This window comes from Colletotrichum phormii (genome assembly GCF_030913505.1).
Source record: "Colletotrichum phormii strain CBS 102054 chromosome Unknown BDP81scaffold_1, whole genome shotgun sequence".
NCBI lineage: Eukaryota > Fungi > Ascomycota > Sordariomycetes > Glomerellales > Glomerellaceae > Colletotrichum > Colletotrichum phormii.
This window is the reverse complement of record NW_026851443.1, coordinates 776,785-790,660: the sequence shown is the minus strand read 5'-3', so window position 1 is coordinate 790,660 and position 13,876 is coordinate 776,785. Positions and strand designations below refer to the sequence as shown.

Sequence of the window (13,876 nt, the reverse complement as noted above, 5' to 3'; positions counted from 1 at the left end):
TCAGCCCTCCAAAACTTCTCAGCCTTTTTGACTCAATCAAAGGAAACTCCGACCGCAAACCCGAAGGAGCCTCGACGATATCTTCTTAATTCAACCCAAACAATCCGATTCTACGTCACTGTCGGTCGAAATTGAACCAAGCCCACCGAAGAAAATCTGCGACGCAAAACAGGGAAAGAGGGACGGAGCAATGGCGACAGAAACACCAAACACCGAGCCTCCTAAGGCTGTCGAGGACAAGAAGACTCAGCAACCTGCCAAGAAAGATGGCGGAGCGCAAAAGAAGGACGCAGCAGCTGTGCCAGCAGCAGAGGGAGGCGAGAAGAAGCTATCCGGAGCCGAGCTGAAGGCAAAGGCAAAGGCTGAGAAGGCAGCGAGAAGAGCGAAGGCCAAGGAGGCGCAACCAGCACCACCGCCCGGCCAGGGAGGGGCTCAGCAGAGCGCCTCAGGAGACGCAAAAGGAGGAAAATCGAAACCCCGACAAGACGGCCCTCAGGGCGCCGGTGGTGCGAGAGGTGGTCCTGCGGTCAAGGCTGTCCCGGTCGCGATTCCCAAAGACACCAGGCCCAAGGTCCCTGAGTGCTTCAGTCACCTGTCTATGGCCAAGAGGATACACATGACGGAGGTCGATAAGGACGTCCATCCGGCAGTTCTAGCTCTAGGTCAGCAGATGAGCGCATTTACGATCACCGACAGTACCACGAGACTAGAGGCGACTCTGTTGGCATTCAAGAAGGTAAGCCTACCACTACCTCTTCTTCGAACTCAACATAAAGTCCGATTCCCCTAACGTTGAACTAGGTTATTGATTCTTACACGACACCCCCGGGTAACACATTCTCGCGCCACTTCACATCACACATCCTGAATCCCCAGATCGAGTACCTCTCAGCATGCAGACCCATGTGCTTCTCCATGGGTAATGCCGTCCGCTGGCTCAAGCTCCAGGTCAGCAAGATCGACATTGACCTGCCCGACTTTGAGGCCAAGAAGCTCCTCCGCGAGTCTGTCGATAACTTCATCCGCGAGCGCATCACCCTTGCCGACTTTGTCATCGTCAAGACCGCCGCCGACAACATCGCCGACGGCGAAGTTGTCCTGACCTACGCCCACCACCCGCTCGTCGAGCGCGCCCTCCACCAGGCCCACGCCGACGGCAAGCGGTTCTCCGTCACCGTCGTCGATGACCCCTTTGAGAGCACCGGCCGCGACCTCGCGAAGCGGCTGCGGGCTCTGCAGGGCGTCGAGGTGGCGTACAGCCCCGACTTGAGCGCTATGCGTGACCATCTCCGCGATACGTCGCGCGTATTGGTCGGCGCGGAAGCCATGTTCAGCAACGGCGCCATGTACGCCAGGGCCGGCACGAGCGACATTGCCATTGCGGCGGCCGATCAGGGTATCCGGGTCATGGCTCTTAGCGAGACCATCAACTTTACCGAGAGGGTCGCCATGGACTCGCTCACGTATAACGAGATCGACCCCGAGCAGAATACCGAGGAGGCTTTCAGACTGCTCTTTGACACCACCCGTGACCGTCACATCTCGGTGGTCGTCACGGAGCTGGGCATCACGTCACCTGTGTCTGTGCCTGCTATTCTCCGGAAGCTGGAGGAGTTGTAGGGCAGGTGATGTTTATGGCAGCCATGAGGGAGGTTCTGAGAGGGATCGAGGGGTTCTGCTGTGGTGGCCCCTTTAGATAGATACCAGCCATGATAGCTCGATTTAGGTTGCACCATAGACCAATTGGGCAGAATAACCAGTTCCGAAGCACGAGCTAGGCTTACTTGATGATGAGCATATCCCTGGAGATGACAATGTCGATATCGATGACTTTTACGGCGTCAATTAAGCCTCTCCACCCTCTCTACGCAATATGTACACAGGAAGCTTTCTCCTCTAAAGGGGTCTCCCAATTGGCGTCCCATCCGGTCCCTGCGTAATCTCAATTCCTCTTCGAGAACGAACATGATTCTTCGAGGTCTCGAACCGGCCACATCCGAATCGACCGGCCCCCTCCTTGCTCTTCCATACTCAGACGAACGTCACAAAGCTGTTTCCATCTCGGTAACCCTTGGCTTGCTTGTGTCTCTCTCTTCTTCTTTTTTGTCGATAGGTTGTCTACAATCGAAATTTCGCGTTGTGTTTCTTCTTATGACTGAGCCTTCTCCGCCTCCTCCTTGCGCGCCGCCGCCCTCGCGCGCTTCTCGAGCAGGATGGACTTGCGCTCGCTGAGGATAGACGACTGCCTCTCGTCGACGCCCTGGAGCCAGTAGCCGAAGCTGCCGCCACCGAGCATGTAGACCGGGTAGACCCAGAGGGACTCCTTGTTGAAGAAGGGGCGAAGCTCGATGCCCATTTGCCAGAAGCGGACGGCGAAGCCTGTATTTTGGGGGGTGTCTATGTTAGTGGTATCTTTCATTTTCAACTTGCGCAGCGTGAAAAAATTGAGGCTTCGTATAGGCTATCGTTGTGGATTCGATTGGCCTCCATGGTAGACGGGGACGTCGCTCCGTATAGATGTCGTCGCCTGATGAATGGGAGAGGATAGAGTAGGTATCACGCACCGAAGCCGCTCCAGAAGAGGACTCTGCCGACCATTGTCGCGGTAAGATGCGTTCGTCTCGGAGGATGGTGGTAAGTCGATTGACGAGGTGGGCCGCTTGTCCGCCGGGACGTTAGAATTGGTGAGTAGTTCGATTGGGGATGGGCCGTACAATTCGGGATACGATGTGAAGCTTCCCCCGGAGTGACGGGCTGCAAGGTGTGTGGTACCCGCCGTGCGCGCCCGGATCCAATGGCCCAATCGCTGGAGGTTGCGGAATAATTGCAAATCCAGTTTTTCCGATTCGGTCGCTGGCCAGGTCGTCTGGGCCCGGAGATTTGGGGGTGATACAGCGCTGAAGGGCCCTGGAAGATTGGGTATCAGGGTGCTGGGCACCACTGTAAGGTCCACCCTTGCACACCAGGCTGGCTTACTGCATTGTTATTGTCAAATTTCAGCCAGATTTTCAACAACATCCGATATGGTGTAGTGGCCAACATGATGCCCTCTCATCTCCTTGAGAGGTTAGGCATAGCCCCGAGTTCGATTCTCGGTTTCGGAAAGTTTTGCCATTTGGCACATGTTTACTTGACTGAACGACTCATTTTTGGCCATCATGAACTTAAGGCAGCTATGTTTCTTCCCTGATCATTAATTCTCAATATTGTCACTCTCGGTGTTCCATGAATACGTCTCAGTCGTCACGCAAAAGGTTGATTATCCAACACAGTAAGTGATAATTGACAACCAAAGTCACGGGTATCTTTATTATCCAAGTCGTACACAAGCTCTCTCGCAGCGGGCTTCCGTCAACAGAGTCCGAGTAGCTCCAAATCTATCTATTTTACACCGTCAAAAGTTTACAAGGCGCCACCCACGGCCTGGGCAATCCACATGGCTATCCTCACCTGGATGCCAACCCGCCTCTCATTTTTGGAAAAGTCCTCACGGGTGACTCGCTCAGCGTGATCTTGGAGCCACGTCTGTTCCTCGCCGAGGCGCTTCTTAAGGTCTTCGTCCTTTGTGAGGATCATGGCACCAGCCTCAAGATCGTGGGTATAGCTGCGTTTGGTATAGTTGGAACTGCCAACGATACTGATTGATGGGTTCTGTTCTCCAGGCAACGTGATCCAGAGGCCCTTGGCGTGGTATGTCCATCCACCGGGCTCGCCGATCGTTCCCTTGCGCCACTCCTTGAGAGCGATGGAGTCGTCGAGCTTGCGTTCGTGGACGGCGCGGACGAAGCGGCGCGCGAGGAGGGTGTAGGCACCGGGCAAGAGTCCAGACACGCCTGGGGATTGGTAGAAACCGTTTGCCTGCTGGGAGGCGGTGATGACGACATTGTTTTGTGATGCCGTCGAGAGCAGTAGCTTAGTCAGTGACGGCGCAGGGTTGAAGTAACCTGCGGTGAAGGTCCATGACGAGCCGGCGTATTCGGGCTTGCCGAGGGTTGACAGTACGTGAGTGACGGCGGGAAGCTCAGTGGAGGTGTTGGGACTCATGAGCTGTGTGAGTTGTGAGAGCATGTAGACCTTGGTGTCTTTGCCCGCGTCCGCAGAGTCAGCTTGCCTAGGCGAAATCAGAGCATCGAGGGCAGGCGTGGTGGTGCCGATAAACTGCTTCGGCTCTGTCAGGGGAGAAGGCGCAGGGTTGGACTTGGGCCAGGTCAGCGCAAAGCCAGCAGGTTCTTGCGAAGGCTCAACGAGAAAGCTGAAAGACGACACGCCATTGTGGATGTTCCAAAAGTAGTCGGTGACCTCTTTGGAAGAAAAGAGGTGGTAACGATCTTGTCGATTGGTGAAGTAGTCGGATGAAAGGTTCGCCCTGCGTAGTTGTTAGTTGCAGTCGCAACTCGAAATGCCTTGCAGCAGCTCCATACCCAGAGAGAATGATTTCATCATCGACGCCGTATAGCTTCATGTGCTGGAGGCCCCAACCCTCGTTGATGCGCTTCGGTATGTACTTCTTCCTCAACCCCGTCAGGTTTGGTGTATGGTACATGCGGATCTCCACTCTATCTGGGCCAAACTCCGACACAAGTGGTGCGAGAAGGGATGCGCATGACGGATTTGGCTCCTCTCGTGTCCCTCGCAGGGCGTCCGTCAGAATGCTCAGCTTCAGCTCGGGGTTGTTTCGCAGAGCTTCGTGTAGGGTCGCAATCTAGACATGACCACCGTCAGCGCCTTTACCAGCCTGTACGCATGGCGTATCGACTAACCAGCTCCTTCTCTGTCTTTCCGATATACAACGTGGACAGGAAGATCCTCTTCTTCGCATTCCGTATCCGCTCCTACATCCGGTATTAGTCCCCAAGTCCTCAGCCTGTGCTACACGTGTTCGTAATGCACACCTTCAACGTCTCGTAGAAATCGGCCGGTGTCCTGATGATCTGAATTTGTGACCCATTGATGCTGAAAGAAGGTGCGATCTTGTCGAGTTCGCTCGCGAACGGCGCAAGCATGCCGGCTGCGCTACCGGAGCTTGAAGCCGTTGGGGTACCGGCGGCAGGCGTCGCGAATTGTCGGCATTGCGGTTGAGCGCGTGTAATGTTCGTTCGGGCAAATGGAAGCTTGAGCTTGGTAGAGCACCGTGATACGCCACGGACAATCATGTCGTATTCGTCGTTTGGTATTCCACTACCACTTCGGGATGTCTAGTATTAGGTACTCTTTCCAAAAAAGTTCATCCAAAGACGGAGAGCTTTCGAGGTTCCAAAGTTCTAGGGGACAAGGGTGCGTGCATGAAGCTCTGTCATTGGCGGCGGGGGTTGCCGCGAGCGCCAGGGAACCCAAAGACCAATTGCCTTCGAGTTTATGTAATCTTGGACTCCACCCTGGCACCAGCGTCGCTCAACCTTCCCAAACGTCAGGTCTTCAATCACATCGTCGACAGTAGAGCTTCTTGAGGTCAATTGGACCAGCCGCCACCATGTCGACCCCCGGAAGAACAATCGCCAACCTGCGCAAGGTTGGAATCAAGGCATGTAGTTGCTAGGTCAATCGCTGTCACTGCCACCGCTAACATCCGCTTCTAGAACTACTTCCGCCAATTGCTGGTACATGGCCTCCCGAAACCCCCGATCGCAATTGCCCCTCTAACGCTCGACAATAGTACATCGGTGACACCAAGCATGGTCGTCTCGTAGGCGAAGATAAGGCCGGCAACAAGTACTTCGAGAACAACGACGAACTTCCCCGTATGGAACCCCCCCAAAGCGAATAGCGCCACCGATGAAGAATTATAGACCGTGGGGCTAACAAGCAACGAATAGTGCGTACGCGCTGGGTGGATTTCAAGGTGCACGACTACGACTCGGCGCAGGTCGAGCCTGGCTGGCACGCTTGGCTGGGATACATGGTGGACAAGCCGCCTACCGAGGACGCCCTTCTCCAGACCAAGACTCGCAAGTGGGAAGTGCCACACGTACTTCCCAACTTCACGGCTACCCCGGGAGCCTACAAGCCATACAACACGTGAGTGGCAGTGCCGTCAGTCGAGACTGGAACGAAAATGCTAACAACTGACGCAGAGTGAAGCCGAAGATTCGCTCGTGGGAGCCCAAGGCTGTTGAGAGGCAATGAGCTGTAGTAGAACGGGGTTGATGTACATGAGCCAAAGTCGCTTAACGCAATATCAGGGTTTTTCTTTGTGTTAAAACGTTTTCGATGTTTGCCGACGCTGGTTCATACTAAAGTACCGACATTGACATGGTGAGAGAGTTTGCAGGTCCTTAGGGAGCTGCCTGAACTGGCTTGCATGCCGCTCCTCTTTACTGTGATTGATTCATCAGGAGCATAGAGCCAGGCCCTGCGCACAGTCAAGGTAACAGGCACGATATTCGCGGGAGGGCAGTTCGGTGAGACGAATAAGTTGGGATTTGTGACGAATCTGACGTTGGAGTGTTGTTTACCACCCTAAACTCAACATAAGCATGTGTTCCTACATCAATTGTTATAGCTGCTGTCGCCTTTTTATTCGGAAGAAAGCCACAGGGAAGATCGGCGAGGAAGAACGAGGAAGAAATCCATCTTGTGTAAAGTGTTTTAATTTGTTACTTCGAAACTAGCCAGGCCTCTCTATTTTGCCGGCATCCTTGAAGATAGTCACTATGGTTCTTGATTATCTATCGGGCTCATCATGGGCGAACAACATCCGTTGTCCCGGATTACTAGTTCTTGCCAGCAACCTCAGCGAATGCCTTCTCCTCAAGTTCCAGCGAGCCCATATCCGGGACAAGCGGCGTCTCTGCCCTCCGCTGCTACCGCCGCCCCGTTTGCCTTGGCCGCGACGTCCTCGCCGTCCGCAGCGTAGTCGACCCACGCCGGCGGGTTGATCCTGCTAGGATTCGCCTCGCCCTTGAAGTGGTAGCCCCTCGCCCTCGGTCTCGTCCCCGTGCCCTGCGGGAGCTCAGCCTCGTACGCCGCGACGAAGCGCTCCGACTGCTCCTCGAACTCCGCGGCGCCTTTTGCGAGGGTCGCCCTGATGCCGGCGAAGAAGTCGGACATCACCTGGTGGTTGTGGATTTGCAGCAGCGTCCAGCCGAGCATCTCCTTGGCGTTCAAGAGGTGGTGGAGGAAGGCCCTGTGGTGTGTCGTGCAGGCGTAGCACTTGCAGCCCTGGGAAAGGGACTCTACGGCTACCTCGTTCTCGGGAGCCCACATGTCGTCGCCGAGAGGCTTGATAGCGTTGCCTTGGCTTTCGGGTGGTGGGAAAGTGAAGGAGAGCGCTACACCTGCGTCGGAGATGGCGTTGATGAATGGTATCGTGCAAATGTCGACTCCCAGGGAGATCTGTCGGAGAATGGCTTGCGGAGTATCAGGAATGTGCAAGGACAGGCGGGGAAGAGAATTCAGGGACTTGTGGTGGTCCTCGATATCGGGCAAGATATCAACATCGTAGAGAGCCAGTCCCGAAAGCGAGTCGACAACCTCGTCCGCCAGATGGCGAAGGTATTCCCACTGCACAGTGTATGGCACCGCAAGAACAGGCGCAAACACCGACACCCCGGACTCCTTGAGAAGCTCACGCCTCTTGGCCGTCAGAAAGACGTCGGTCCATTCCTCGGTTCGCTCGGCCATGCGAACGAGCTTCTTTGCGGCCGGCATCGTGCTCGTGTGGAATAGATCAGCGGGACCGATGGCGATGTCAGGCTTCAACGTCTCGACAGCCGCACAGTACTCGTCGGTGGAGAGGTTCCTGAAGCCGGTCGAGGTGAAGATAGCCACGAACTTCGCGCCATTGCCCACGGGGGTCTTAACCGCCGGGTTTCTTCTGGCAGCGAGAACCGTAGCTATGCTCTCTGGTAGGCAGGAAAAGGTGTGGAGTGGCTTTTTGTCTGGCGAGGGTATTGACAGTGCTGAAGGATTCTTCTTCTCGATGACTTTGGTCAACGGTTAGCTTTGCGCTTCGACGAGCATGTCCAGAGAGGCAAATGAGACTATGTGCTTACAGTCCTCGAGTGCCATGTACGCTCCACTGAAGGGCGCATGTTTCTTCAGATTATCAGGTGTGACATGAGGAAGTACACCCCTCGAAGCGACGGCATAGTAATTAGGCGTCTCGATGGTTTTCCGCTTGGGTACACTCAGTCTTCCGAGACGAGCTGCAGTTGTGCCATCTAAGGACTTTTTCAGAATTTCAAAAATCATGCCTTCTGCCCTGTCGGCTGTTTTCGTATCACTCATCTTGACACATCGACTACCCTTCCAACGGTATGTGAGTCAACCCTGGTGCCGCAGGGTTCCTTTGTAGTCGACCGCCGGACTCACAAAGCAGTCCTCGCAATTCGATGGTATTCTAACACAAAAAAAGTCTCAAATGGCAGTCGTCTGGTCGTCACTCGCTCACTTTTACCGTATCACCATGTCGAGGGCTTGGGGTCGTTCTAGCGTAGATGGTGTGAAGACGAAAAGAGCAGCCAGCACTGTGCAAGCCACAATTTGCAGTCTGGTTGTGGCTTGATCCGTGGCTTGATCCGTGGCTTGCGCTCTTTCCCCCTCGGAACCTGTGGGACGGTGGATTTGGCGGGAAGCCGGTGCCCCGGCCCCGGGCCAAGTGATTGCGGCGGGGTCCCGATGGGGGAGATGCTGCAGGGGTTTCTGGGCAGCGCAAATGCATTTCAATTCGAGCCAATCGTCAAATCCCATGTCTTGATCCGATCACCCCATGGCCAAAGCATCTCCAGCTGTACCCGTAAGGTATGTATGTGTGCGGATCTAACGGGGAATAGCGGTGTTGCTGCTTTTGCCTTCTGCCTCAACATTTTGCTTCCATTCGGTACCGCTGCACCGGTCGGTACGGCTATCGGGGTGCTATGAAGGCTTGGAGAATGACGTACGTTTACGGTGGCTGATGCAAGATTGACGACTTTCAGATGGAAAGGTTGGAAGCAGGAAACAAGGTACCTAATGATCGGCAGATTAGCATGTGGCCCGAAGCGTGGGAACCATCAACGAGGGCCTTATGCAACGGCAGTTCAAATAATATGAGGGACCAACAAGAGCAATTCACGGAATGTACATGAGGCATTGGAACTTCGTTTCATATATTACTGAGATCGCGCAGATGCAATTAGAGTCTATATCATGACGAGCATATACACGCTGTCCTCCCTAACATCTGCCAGAGGGCTGATAAAAAAATGATCAAATGGGCTCATCTCTAGGCTCAATGAGCACCTCGTTGACAGCAACATGCTCTGGTTGACACAGAGCGTACACAATTGAACCAGCCACATCCTCGGCGTCCAGGACCTTGGCACCAGTGGGCTCACCGTACTTCTTGATGGCCTCAGCGTCTGTAGAGATACCCAGCAGCTCTGTAGCCGTGTTACCAGGTTGGATGGAGGTGACACGTAGACCCGTACCGGCCGTCTCGAGACGCAAGCTCTGCAGAGTCGCTTCCACAAAGAACTTGCTGGCAGAGTACACACCCAGACCAGGGAAGACCTTACGGCCAGCGTCGGATGAGATGGCGACAATGTGACCCTTTCCTCGGCCGAGCATGCCAGGGACCGTAGACGATAAGCAGTGCAAGAGACCCTTGCAGTTGACATCGACAGTGCGCTCCCACTCGTCAGTCTGGTTGTTTGCCATCATGGTGAAGTACATGACACCGGCGCAGCTGACAAGAATATCGACTGGCCCAAGTTTGTCGGCTGCTGCCTGCATAAGTGACTCAACGTCCGCCTTCTTCGTCACATCCGTCTTGTGGATGAGGACCTTGCCACCGGTGCCGGCAAGCTTAGCCTTTACACCTTCTAGGGCTTCCGTGCGTCTTGCTGCGAGGGCGACGTGAGCGCCCTCCTTGGCAAGTCCAGCAGCAACAGCCGCGCCGATGCCAGAAGAAGCACCAGTGATGACGGCAACCTTGCCAGCCAGACGACCCTTGTTGACGCGAGATGTAGCTCCATTAGCGTTGGCTCGGCGCGGAGGTCGAGAGAGCCAGCCTCTGGCACAGAAGTGCCGAGTGTAAGTCTCGAGCAGATCGGTATCGATCTTGGGACGGGGCAGGTTGTACTTGAGCAGAGCGGGTGCCGTGGCCTCGTCCTTGAGGACGGTCACAGCCTTAAGAGTCTCTGCGGTAGGCATACCGCCGCGAAGGATGTCGACGGTGAAAGGGACGTCGCCCGCAGTACCGAATCCTCTCTTCTTAGTCCACAGCTCGACCCAGTCGTCCCAGGGCACACGCTTGGTAGGGAACCCGAGCTCATTCAGGCTGTCGAAGATGTAATTCGCAGAGACTGGGTTGGGGTCACCAAGGTGGTAGACCAATTGTTCGGAGTCGGTGTGGTTGGCGAGAGTCGTGATAGCTGCGCTGACGAAATCGACAGGCGTCATTTCGGCGAACCAGTCGTCGACATACGGCGCCGTCTTTAGGTGCAATGACTCAACGATCAGGGCATTCAGAAGATCCCACGCGTTGCATGAGCCTGTCTTACTGTGACCACTGATTGTACCAGGGCGGTAGACCTTACACGGCATACCACGACGAGCAGCCTCATAGACTAGCTTCTCGGCCACCCACTTGGTCTGTCCATACCCGTCAATCAGCTTGTCGGGCACATCATCAATGTCAACCATGGCATCTTCGGAATGACCCGCGACGGAAGGCGTCAGAACACCGTTTGTAGAAACGTGGTGAAGGGTGGCACCGCTCTTTGATGCCAGGCGTAGGATTTCTCTGGTGCCTCCGACATTTGGGCTTCTCAAAGCAGCATAGGGGTAAACCAGGTTGACAGTGGCAGCAGCATGGATGATGACCTCAACGCGGGAGACGATGTCATCGTAAACCTCTGCAGCGAGACCGAGGCTCTCTCGTGACAAGTTTCCGGGCAAGACCTCCATTCTGTCGAGTAATGAGTCTTCCCAGATGCCAAGATCGATCAGGTTCTTTCGGATTCTAGCCATTCCAGCCGCACGCATCTCATCGGTAGGATCCGTGAAGCGAACGAGGCAGATGATATGTGCCGAGGTGGTCTCCACGAGATACTTAAGGAGGAAAGCACCAAGGTATCCGGTTGCACCAGTCAGGAGCACAGTATCCGCATCATTCAGACGCCGCATGGCAGTGCCGTTCGACTGAATGTCGTCGGGCAGAATAGAATCAGCGCGGAGAACGGCTGGGAGGTCTGCTTGCACAGCCGCGGTGTGGCCGTCACGAGCATCGCAAATTGCTTGCAAGTGGCCTTGTAGTGTCGGCGTGCCGGCAAGAGGGGCTAGCGGGACTGGGAATCCAAACTCCTTGGCAAATCTGTTTGCAAGGTCTGCGAGAATAAGGGAGTGACCACCAATGTCGAAGAAGTCGTGTTCCTCGGTGATGGCACTGTCGGGCATGTTGAGTGCAGCGGCCCACAGCTTCTTAACGGCCTCGAGCTTGATCTTGGTGTTTTGCTCCTTTTCGCCATTGACTGCGAGCTTGGGGCTTGGCGGCGGTGGCAAAGCCTTCAAGTCAGTCTTGCCGGAGACACCGTGAGTAGGGAGTTGCTCAAGCTCGACCCAGTAAGTTGGAATCATGTATAGGGCAAGATGCTCTCCAAGGACACGTCTGGCTGCAGGGCTGTATCCAGACTCATCAATCACCACATCTCCTCGGCCCCGCTTGTCATCGCTATCGCGAACAATGTAGGCAACAAGTTGTCTTTCAAGGCCTTCCCCGTGAGAGGAGACAGCGCAGTCACCCACAGCCAAGTGCTTCACAATGGCGTTTTCGACAGCACCTGGCTGGACGGTGTAGCCACGAGTTTTGATCATACCGCCTGCGCGGCCAGTGATCTCCAGGAGGCCGGAGGGAAGGACTCTGGCTAGATCTCCAGTGCGGTACATGCGTGCACCTTCCTTGTTGACGAAGGGATCCGGGTGGAATACCTTGGTTGTTGTTTCTGGCAAGTTGAGGTAACCCCGTGCCAGGAGATCGCCGCCCACGTAGAGCTCTCCGCTGATGTTGTTGCCAACTCTGTTGCCGTCTTCGTCCATAATGTAGATGTTCTCTGGGTTCATTGGTGGGCCCACCGGACAGACACGGGCTTCAAAGTCAATGAATGTGCTGATATCACCGGCTGCAACCTCGTGAGTCTCGCAGGCGCTGTAGACATTAAGGAATCTAGTTTCGGGCAGGGCCTTCATGACCCTACGGCAGAGGTCAGTTGTGACCACCTCACCATTCAGCCAGAGAGACCGCAGCTTGGGCAAGCGCTTGCTCAGGTCAGGATGACGAGACAAGACGGTTGCCAGCAAGGTAGGCGTCATGAGCGTATCTGTGATTTGCCGAGACTCGAGCAAGTTGACAAGAGCTGATGGGTCGTAACTTGCACTATCCGGAACAGCAAAGACTGTCGCTCCCCGCAGCAGGGGGCGAAGCATCTCCCAAACGAAGAACACATTGCAAGCTACACGATCTCCCGGTTGCAGGTCGCTGAGACCAAATCTGAGGTCATACGAGAGCACTGCAGCTCTGTGGGGATTGCAGATGCCCTTGGGTTGGCCAGTGGTGCCAGAAGAGTATGAGACGAACATGAGGCGTTCGAGATCATCGCTGGCAGGTAATGGAGAAGGCTCGCCATTTGCGTGTCCGTTGACTGTCGTGTTACTGGGTTCATCAATGACAATGATAGGCACTTCCGCCTTGATGTGGTTGACGTGTGCGCTTTGAGTGATAACCACTGAGGGCTTTGCATCCTGGATGACATCGCGCAGGAGCCCAGAGGGGTATGCGAGCTCAAGTACCAAGAAAGCACCGCCGGCGCGAAGAGCTGCCAGAGAAGCGATCACGTAGTCGGCGCTTCGGCTCATGAGCACGCCAACGAGGCTATCTCTGCCGACTCCATAGTTGCGACGCAATTGATCGGCGAGAGTCTGTGTCTCTTGGTCCAATTCAGCATAGGTGAAGATTCGTGATTCATCCTCAAGGGCCACAGCATCTGGGGTAGCCTTGGCCTGCTGCTCAAAGAGGGCGGCGATATCCTTGGTGATGTCGAGAATAGGCATGTTATCAGTTGTTTGATAAGGGGTATATGGGAGACTGGTTGACTGGTTGTAACAAAAAGGAATCACCTCTGCAGAAGCCGATAAGAGAATAGATGGAAAGAAGAGCCACAGACAGTGAAGTCTAAATAGGGGGTTGACGGTTGTAGGGGAACAGATTCAGCTCTGGCACCTTAATAAATGTGGCAGAGCAACTGCAGTGTTGAGTCTGGGAAGGAAGGAGGTCACGAGACAAAGTTGGTTGTCAGAAGCTCTTGCAACCACTCAAGTACTAGTTGAGGCAAAGGAATGACGCGGAAAAAGCAACACCAACAGAAGCGAAGGAAAATGCGTGTACCTTGCTTGGCTACAAGTCCCTTACCGGCTAGAGGTTCCTCAACAAGAACAAGTCCCCCGCCGACGAAGCGTACACGTGTAGGGAAGAAGCGGTTGCACATGCACACCGACAGCCGTCGCGAAGCGATGAAATGTCGGTACAGGATAGCCCAGTCCAATCCATAGCACCCACTATCGGAAAGCCACGGCCAATGAGGCGCATGGTTGCCAAGTTGACCGGCGGTTTAAATGGGTCGAAAGAAGGCGATAGAAGCGAGGAAAGTTGCTGCATCCAACTGAGTCTAAGATGAAAGAGTGTGGAAGGCAAGGTTCAGCTGGGTCGTTTGTCTATGTAGCTATCAGTAACAGACAAAGCCCTAGCGCCATCAAACGCGTTGCTGGAGGCTGGGATTGCTCCAACTGTGACCCTAAGCACATAGGCGGCATAGGATGCCTCAGTTAAGAAGTTTACTCTGGATAGTGCGGTAATTATATCGTGAGCCTGCAAAAAGTCAACCTTGAGATTCTAAGCACATGT

General features: G+C 54.7%; 6 protein-coding genes and 1 non-coding gene across 7 annotated transcripts; 3 read left to right on the top strand and 4 right to left on the bottom strand.

The window, feature by feature from the left end:
- Positions 1 to 190: 190 nt before the first annotated feature.
- On the top strand, positions 191 to 1,620 carry BDP81DRAFT_456410 (uncharacterized protein; the record flags this gene model as incomplete). Its single annotated transcript, XM_060593164.1, has 2 exons — positions 191 to 736; positions 802 to 1,620. The coding sequence occupies 2 exons, from the start codon at positions 191 to 193 to the stop codon at positions 1,618 to 1,620; spliced, it is 1,365 nt and encodes a 454-aa protein (XP_060451424.1).
- A 529-nt stretch (positions 1,621 to 2,149) lies between these two features.
- Positions 2,150 to 2,598, bottom strand: BDP81DRAFT_388314 (uncharacterized protein; the record flags this gene model as incomplete). The annotated part of the gene is made up of 2 exons (XM_060587094.1): positions 2,150 to 2,379; positions 2,565 to 2,598. 2 exons carry the CDS (start codon positions 2,596 to 2,598, stop codon positions 2,150 to 2,152), a joined length of 264 nt encoding a protein of 87 aa, XP_060451423.1.
- Positions 2,599 to 3,017: 419 nt separating this feature from the next.
- BDP81DRAFT_t25 lies at positions 3,018 to 3,104 on the top strand. Its single transcript has one exon. It is a non-coding gene; the product is annotated as a tRNA-Glu (tRNA).
- A 298-nt stretch (positions 3,105 to 3,402) lies between these two features.
- Positions 3,403 to 5,003, bottom strand: BDP81DRAFT_456409 (uncharacterized protein; the record flags this gene model as incomplete). The annotated part of the gene is made up of 4 exons (XM_060593163.1): positions 3,403 to 4,366; positions 4,422 to 4,702; positions 4,761 to 4,832; positions 4,893 to 5,003. 4 exons carry the CDS (start codon positions 5,001 to 5,003, stop codon positions 3,403 to 3,405), a joined length of 1,428 nt encoding a protein of 475 aa, XP_060451422.1.
- Positions 5,004 to 5,470: 467 nt separating this feature from the next.
- On the top strand, positions 5,471 to 6,123 carry BDP81DRAFT_388312 (NADH ubiquinone oxidoreductase subunit NDUFA12; the record flags this gene model as incomplete). Its single annotated transcript, XM_060587093.1, has 5 exons — positions 5,471 to 5,509; positions 5,577 to 5,597; positions 5,654 to 5,738; positions 5,814 to 6,015; positions 6,072 to 6,123. 5 exons carry the CDS (start codon positions 5,471 to 5,473, stop codon positions 6,121 to 6,123), a joined length of 399 nt encoding a protein of 132 aa, XP_060451421.1.
- A 326-nt stretch (positions 6,124 to 6,449) lies between these two features.
- On the bottom strand, positions 6,450 to 8,326 carry BDP81DRAFT_3187 (tRNA-guanine transglycosylase). Its single transcript, XM_060584375.1, has 2 exons — positions 7,992 to 8,326; positions 6,450 to 7,922 (listed from the first exon to the last, which is right to left on the bottom strand). Exons 1-2 carry the CDS (start codon positions 8,224 to 8,226, stop codon positions 6,748 to 6,750), a joined length of 1,410 nt encoding a protein of 469 aa, XP_060451420.1. The 5' UTR covers positions 8,227 to 8,326; the 3' UTR covers positions 6,450 to 6,747.
- An 860-nt stretch (positions 8,327 to 9,186) lies between these two features.
- BDP81DRAFT_388310 (AMP-binding enzyme) lies at positions 9,187 to 13,026 on the bottom strand (the record flags this gene model as incomplete). The annotated part of the gene is made up of 1 exon (XM_060587092.1): positions 9,187 to 13,026. The coding sequence occupies one exon, from the start codon at positions 13,024 to 13,026 to the stop codon at positions 9,187 to 9,189; it is 3,840 nt and encodes a 1,279-aa protein (XP_060451419.1).
- Between the last annotated feature and the right edge of the window lie 850 nt (positions 13,027 to 13,876).

Excerpts from the sequence above, each read along its gene's own strand:
- BDP81DRAFT_3187 (XM_060584375.1), bottom strand. The coding sequence starts at position 8,226 with ATGAGTGATACGAAAACAGCCGACAGGGCAGAAGGCATGATTTTTGAA. Across the intron at positions 7,923-7,991 it reads GTACATGGCACTCGAGGACT|TCATCGAGAAGAAGAATCCT; the intron begins GTAAGCACATAG and ends CGTTGACCAAAG.